This window comes from Anomalospiza imberbis, unplaced genomic scaffold, assembly GCF_031753505.1.
Source record: "Anomalospiza imberbis isolate Cuckoo-Finch-1a 21T00152 unplaced genomic scaffold, ASM3175350v1 scaffold_103, whole genome shotgun sequence".
In the NCBI taxonomy this organism is placed as follows: domain Eukaryota; kingdom Metazoa; phylum Chordata; class Aves; order Passeriformes; family Viduidae; genus Anomalospiza; species Anomalospiza imberbis.
This window is the reverse complement of record NW_027099420.1, coordinates 1-7,187: the sequence shown is the minus strand read 5'-3', so window position 1 is coordinate 7,187 and position 7,187 is coordinate 1. Positions and strand designations below refer to the sequence as shown.

The following is a 7,187-nucleotide window of genomic DNA, read 5'->3' as shown; positions in this document are numbered from 1 at the left end:
GCTAAGTGATCAATTTCTAAGGGACTGGGGCTGCATAGGAATTTTCGGGATAGCTAAACAGGTAATTGAAAGGTGTGTGATATGCCAACAAGTAAATGAGAAGGTCATGAGGAAAACACCCAGGGGAGGGAGAGAACTAGCCTTACAGCCCTTTCAAAACATCCAAGTAGACTTTACCGAGCTTCCCCAGGTAGAACGGTGGAAGTTTTTACTAGTGATAGTAGGTAACCTGACTCATTGAGTAGACGCAGTACCCACGGTTAAAGCCAATGCCAATGTTGTGAGTAAAACACTTCTAGAATCAATCATTCCCCGACGTGGGATGGTGAACAGGATTGATTCAGGCCAGGTGTAAGGCCATCTGAAGCCCCCACTTTTGCCTACCAATTGCCACGAGGAGAAACCCCTTCCCCCCCTACAGTTCTGGCTTGGAGAGAGCGGCAGTGCAGGTGCAGTTGCTGCACCGTTACGTTACCTGTTCCAAACAAGGCCTGGCAAGAACTTGGCAAGGAATCAGCAAGGACTTGGCAAGGAATCGGCAAGGACCTGGCATGAACCCAGCAAGGAACGGCCTACTGCATATTTGCCCACTCTCCTTTTGAAGCTGAATGAACTTTTGGGGTGACCCTAGTGGTCCCTCACTGAAGACCTCTCATCTGCCCCATTACCACTGTGACAGACGGACAGAGATGGAAAACCCTCCTCCTAAGGTCTGAGACTGACACCCCTACCACAGGGTGTGGGAAAACCACTAATGACACGACCTGTTCTTCTTCAGTAATTTCAGTGGACTTATTCTTCATTGTGTTTGTCCTGCTTCGGTGGTTTCAGTGGACTCACTTGTTCCCCTGCAGCAATTGCAACAGACTTTCATTGTCCTGCATGTTCCCCCCTTTTTTCCTCCGTGGAGTATAACTGGACCCCTGAGTTGACCAGAACTTCGAAGACTTCCCCGACACGACAAGATGGATCCCCATCGTCCGGACCACTGAGGATCTCGCCTGTGTTGGTAGCTATTCCCATCCCCCTCTTTTCTCTCTCTCTCTCTATCCTTTTATCTCCTTTGTGATCCCCACTATCGCATTTACTGCTTTGGCCCCTAATAAAGGTGCATTTGTTGTGATTAACTGATAGTCCCTTGTTGTTTGCCTTTTTGCACGTTTGGGATCAGTGAAAAGAACCATTACGACACCCCGCACAAGCGGATCGTGACACCAAGGAGCTCATTTCACCTCTAAAATACTGCAAAAAGTTGTTCAAACCCTGGGAGTAAATGGGAATTACACACTCCATGGCATCCACAGAGTTCTGGTCACACTGAGAGGATGAATCAAACTCTAAAAAGAGCTCTAGATAAGCTAATGATTGAAACCCAAATGTCATGGATGAAATGTCTCCCTTTGTCCTTATTAAGACTTAGAACTCAACCCCAGTCAGATCTGGGGGTGTCACCCTATGAAATGACGTTTGGGTTACCCTTTTTGACCTCACCCCAGAGGGTTGCCACCTATGAGGAAGGGGAAGCCAATGCCAAGAAATATGTTATGTCTATAGCAGAAACCTTAGAAGGGCTAAGACATAAAGGGGCAATTCCTCAAACAGCCACCCTGGATTTCAGACTCAATAACATTAATTCTGAGGATTTGATCAAGTAATGATCAAGTCATGGAGAGATCAGCATTTAACTCCTCAGTGGGAAGGTCCCGTTCAGGTACTGCTCCCCACCGAATCGGCCATGTGAACTACAGAGTGGGGATGGACTCATGCCAACAGATGGACTCATGCCAACAGAGTTAAAGGCCCAGCAGGAAAAACACAAAGAATCGACTACATATAACATCCAGACCAGGTGAAATGAGATTGAATCTCAAGCAGAGACTGAAAGACAACCAGAAAAACACCAAGACGCCCAAAGTCAAGCTTCCACCAACCAGTTTGAGAACTGTCTTCCTGTTTTAATGGGTGAGAATTACCAGCACCTGTTGAGGAGAAGTACACAAGGGACTGTAAGAGGTAATGGGACAGCTTCTTTAAGAAAATAAGACAAAGGAAGGAGGGCAAGACCCCTTTGTTTGCTACCAAGAAGATGGCATAGCCCTGCTGTGGGTAGCAACCCTGTAGGCATGGTAATGTAGGGACAAAAGGCCATATCGGACCACTGTCATTCCCCAGCTGTCTTTGAATACAACAGGGACTGGAGGGCGAGACCGAGCTGGCCTCTGGACCCCTAAGATACACTGACTATGGGTAGCAACCACATAGGCATGATAGATGGGAGTCAAAGCCATCCTGGACCTCTGTTAGGCCCTTTTGTCCATTCCAAATAAGTGTGTCTAAGGAAAACCTGAGATTTTTCTCCTGTTCCCGCTGTCCTTGCCCACATCAACAGATACTAGTATGACTCTTTCAAGAGAGAGAGAAATTATTTTACTTAATTGTTCAAGCATAATGATTTATAGAAAAAGAAAAGGGGGGTTTGTTATAGATGAGTAATCCTATGGTTGACTCTCACAATTAAGGGGTGAATATTAAGTAGATGTTAAGAGAAGTTGTGTAGGTGGATAGTTCTCTTTCCCTTCCCCCTTGCATTGTTATCATGGGATGCCCTCAGTAATCAGGGCATTTGGAAGGGTCGGCTTGTTGCTATGGCAGCGCCTGAGCTCCAATCAAGCTGTAAGAAAGTGATCTCCACCACTGGACAGCGAAGGAGGAGTGGATTGACAAGATTTTGGGAGGGGCTGGAGGTATTAAAGACAGAACATCCATTTTGTAGATGAGCACATGGTGACTGAATCCTTTGCTCCTGGTGCTGTATTCTTTATTCACTCTTCTGTTGTATTTTGACAAGGTCTTAATAAAACCATATACATTTTTGAAAGTGAAAATTTTTTCTCACATGGGGTTGGGGATTATGGGGCAAGGTTGTCCACACTGGGTCAGACCTCAAGGTAAAACTTCTCTGACCTGGCCAGACCTCCTTAGGAGCGGCCCTACATCAATATCAATCACAGAATGCTGCAATCAGCTCTTCTCAAAAGAGAACAGTAATAAAGACACTCTTTAAAATAGGAATATATATTTCTTAGAAGCTCTTTGAAATGTTTCTCCATAACTATAAAAGGAAAACTTCTTAATTAACTACATAAGAGCAGAGGGAAATGAAGGCAGAGCCATGGCTTCTCAGGACTTGCTTGATCCTAATGAGCCACGTGGAGCATTTGGAGCTGAGCCCTGGAACCTCAGGGCCTGAGAGGAGATTGCACAAACCTGTCCAGGAGTCAAAGTCAGAGGAAAAACCCAAAGTTTCTCAAGCCATTAGTGAGTGCCAGTGTGGTCCATCCCCAACACAGGCTCCTCATGGACTCCTTAGAGGAGAGAAATGGAGGCCAGGATGGCACAAAAACTTCTCAGAGACTCAGAGTGAAAAGGACAACCCAAAGTACCTTAAACTCCTTGAGTATCTCAAAGCATCAATGAGCCCCCCTGAGTGTCAGTACAAAGCTCTCAAGGGACTCATTAAAGCTGATAATTGGGGCCATGATTGCACAAACCTCTCACAGAGTCTGGATCAAAAGGGAAACACCAAGTACCTTAAAAGAACTGAAGTACCTTGAAGCATTCATGAGCCCCACTGAGTCTTGTTCCTGACAAAGCCTCTCCAGGGACTAAGTACAGCAGATAATTGGAGGCTATGACTGCACAAAGCTCTCAGAGACTCCGAGGCAAAAGCCAAAGCCAAAGTGCTTTGAAAAACCTGCAGTCCCTGGGAGCATGAAGGAGCCCCCAGGGCCATTCCTGAGCAAGGCTCCCCAGGGACTCCTTCCAGCAGATCCTTGAGGCCACTGGGATGTGGACTAGGGGGGGATGCTGAGGGCAGGACAAGGGGCTGACAGTGCCCAGCCTGGCTGGGGCTGTGCCAGGAGGCCCCAGTGCCTCAGGACAAGGTGTCTCCTGACAGCCCTTGGTGGCACAGACCCTGCTGGGCCCCAGGGCACCAAGACTTGGCTTCTCTTTGTCCCCACCTGTCATCAGTGCCTCCAGTTCTCTGCTCTGCCTGGGGCCTGGGGACACTTTCTCAGTCGTGTCCCTCAGTGGGACCCATTAAAAGTCAAAGAAACTTTGGAGTTGGATTCTGACTTGGAGCTCTGGAGAGGTTTCTGCAGCTCCCTCTCAGGGCCTGATGTTCAGGGCCTGAGCACAAAGCCCCAGAGGGTCATTAAAGTCCTTGTGCTGTGTCTGTGCTGCTGAGCTGGGCCGGGCTCCTGGCACAGAGGGTGATCCTGGTAACCAAGGAGAGCTTCAAAAGCACATTTCTCTGGATGAGCAGCTCTTCTCCCAGCCCAGCAGGGCTGGGGCACTGCCTGCAGCCAGCCCGGGCACAGCACAGAGGCACAGAGAGCTTCCATCAGTCAGGGCTGGGAAGGTGCTGAGAAGTGCCTGGGGCAGAATCACTGGCAGCCCTTGGCACAGGAACCTCTGGCTGCAGGACAATGCAGCTGCAGCTCCTGGAGTGATCTCCTACAGCTGGAACATCCCAATGCCCACAGACCCTGTGAGTACAACTCTGAGTATTTCTGGTACAGGGGAGGTGAAATGCTCATGAAGCTCTGATATGCTGAGGGCTTCTGATCTGTCATAGAATGTTTCCAAAACAAGGATTTTAATAAAAATTAGGACATTTCCTAAGAATTTTTATTCAGTTTCCTACTGCTGGAGAATGGCACGGAGGGAGGAATAGATATTAATGGTTGATTATGAATTTTGACAAGTGCCTGAGACATCTGAATTGTTACTTTTAAGGATCAATAGGTTCACAGTAGATCCCTAATGTGCTTGCAGCCACTCTGCCCATGGACAGCACCAGCATCACCTCTGCTGGAGCCATCAGGCTCAGTCTGAGCTGTCCTTTCTCCAAGCTGCAAACAGAACCTGCCCCCAGCCAGTGCCCTGCAAACAGGCGGGGTTCTGTCAGGCCAAGGAGAGTGCACAGAGATTTGGGGTCTGTGAGTGCTGGCAGGGAGAGATCAGGCACAGGGAAACACCTGCAGGAGGAAAATATCCAGGAAGCAGAGAGAAGATCAGGGAAGGAGTGAAGACAAAACCCAGAAATGCTGTGGCAGGGAGAGTTTAGAGATGTCCAGAGGATCCCCTCCAGTGCAGCCCTTCCCTCTGAACAAGTCCCCTCCCTCCTGTCCCCCCAGCCAAGCCTCTGCCCTCAGGGCCGGGGCTCCAAGGCGTGCAGCCCCTCCTGTGCAGGCAGAGCTGCAGCAGAGCCGTGGGGCAGCTCTGCAGCCCCGGGCCCAGTTCCCTCTGCAGAGCACAGGGCTGGGAGCAGCTGCCCGGCACTGGGGGCTCTGGGAGGGGACACAGCTGGCTCAGGGTGACACAGCTGTCCCCAGTGCCCGGCTCTGGGCAATGCTGTCAGTGCAGCCAGGGAAGGAGCTGCATCTCCCTTCATCCAGTGCCATCAGAAGGACAGTTGGAATTCTCCCTGAGATTTTAGTCCAAGCTGGGAGCTTCAATCCAGGGTGCAAACCTGTCCTAGAGTATCTCTGAGTTATAAGATTGATGGGGAAAGGCAGAGGCGTTCTGACACTGAAATGCTGTTCACTTGGTGAAATGAGCAACGTGAGTCCTTGGCTACAAATGTGGAGCTGGGCTGTGGTGGATCCATCTGCTCTCAGCAGTACCTAGTGACATTTTAGTACAAGGGTGGGAAGGTGATCACCCTCTACCTGACAAAAGTTAAATCCCAGAGAAACTCTGAAGAGGTCAGAATTGCAGACCATCTCCCCTCACTCTACACTCATCACTTTGCCTCACAGAACTTCCTCTGTTCTCCCTGAGTGCAGCGGAAATGCTGAGGGTTTCTCATATCTAATAATACCAGGAGAGACATGGGGGAAGCATATGAAGAAAACCCCAGAACTCTTGAACACAAAAGGCTGTCTATGTGTGTTCCAGGGAAATGAGTATGGGAAATGGCTTTGATTTTGGTTACAGGTATCTCCTCTAACTCTTCACTGTCCTTTCTCCATGAGCAGGTCCCCATGTGCAGCCACAGCCAATGTCCAATAGCAGCTCCATCAGCCACTTCCTCCTGCTGGCACTGGCAGACACGCGGCAGCTGCAGCTCCTGCACTTCTGCCTCTTCCTGGGCATCTCCCTGGCTGCCCTCCTGGGCAATGGCCTCATCATCAGCGCCGTAGCCTGCGGCCACCACCTGCACATGCCCATGTTCTTCTTCCTGCTCAACCTGGCCCTCAGCGACCTGGGCTCCATCTGCACCACTGTCCCCAAAGCCATGCACAATTCCCTCTGGGGCACCAGCACCATCTCCTACTCAGGATGTGCTGCTCAGCTCTTTTTCTTTCTGTTCTTCATCTCAGCAGAGCTTTCCCTCCTGACCATCATGTGCTACGACCGCTACGTGTCCATCTGCAAACCCCTGCACTACGGGACCCTCCTGGGCAGCAGAGCTTGTGTCCACATGACAGCAGCTGCCTGGGCCAGTGCCTTTCTTAATGTTCTGCTGCACACGGCCAATACATTTTCCCTGCCCCTGTGCCATGGCAATGCCCTGGGCCAGTTCATCTGTGAGGTGCCCCAGATCCTCAAACTCTCCTGCTCCAAATCCCACCTCAGGGAACTTGGGCTTATTACAGTTAGTGCCTGTTTTGCATTTGGCTGTTTTTTGTTCATGGTTTTCTCCTATGTGCAGATCTTCAGGGTCGTGCTGAGGATCCCCTCTGAGCAGGGACGGCACAAAGCCTTTTCCACCTGCCTCCCTCACCTGGCCGTGGTCTCCCTGTTTGTCAGCACTGCAGTGTTTGCTCACCTGAAGCCCTCTTCCCTCTCCTCCCCATCCCTGGATCTGTCAGTGTCACTTCTGTACTCAGTGGTGCCTCCAGCCCTGAACCCCCTCATCTACAGCCTGAGGAACCAGGAGCTCAAGGCTGCAGTGTGGACACTGATGACTGGATGCTTTCAGGGACATTAAACTCCTGGCCAATTTCTGCAAATCACTTGTAATAAAAGTCATCTTTGATACTTCCTGTTGTTTTCATTTTGGAGGTTCATTTTCTTTGTTTTGTTTTTTAAATGTTGTCCACAAGGAAATACCATTGTTTGTGCCATTTCTTACTTTGTTTTTCTCCACCTTCCCTGTGGCTACAGACTGTGTCAAT

The 7,187-nt window shown here is 49.8% G+C and overlaps 1 protein-coding gene across 1 annotated transcript; it reads left to right on the top strand.

Annotated features, from left to right (window-relative positions):
* The first annotated feature begins 2,572 nt into the window (after positions 1 to 2,572).
* LOC137465704 (olfactory receptor 14J1-like) lies at positions 2,573 to 7,000 on the top strand. The gene is made up of 2 exons (XM_068177753.1): positions 2,573 to 2,588; positions 6,042 to 7,000. The coding sequence occupies exon 2, from the start codon at positions 6,068 to 6,070 to the stop codon at positions 6,998 to 7,000; it is 933 nt and encodes a 310-aa protein (XP_068033854.1). The 5' UTR covers positions 2,573 to 2,588; positions 6,042 to 6,067.
* The last annotated feature ends 187 nt before the right edge of the window (positions 7,001 to 7,187 follow it).

Coding starts and splice junctions, on each gene's coding strand:
- LOC137465704 (XM_068177753.1), top strand. CDS start 6,068: ATGTCCAATAGCAGCTCCATCAGCCACTTCCTCCTGCTGGCACTGGCA.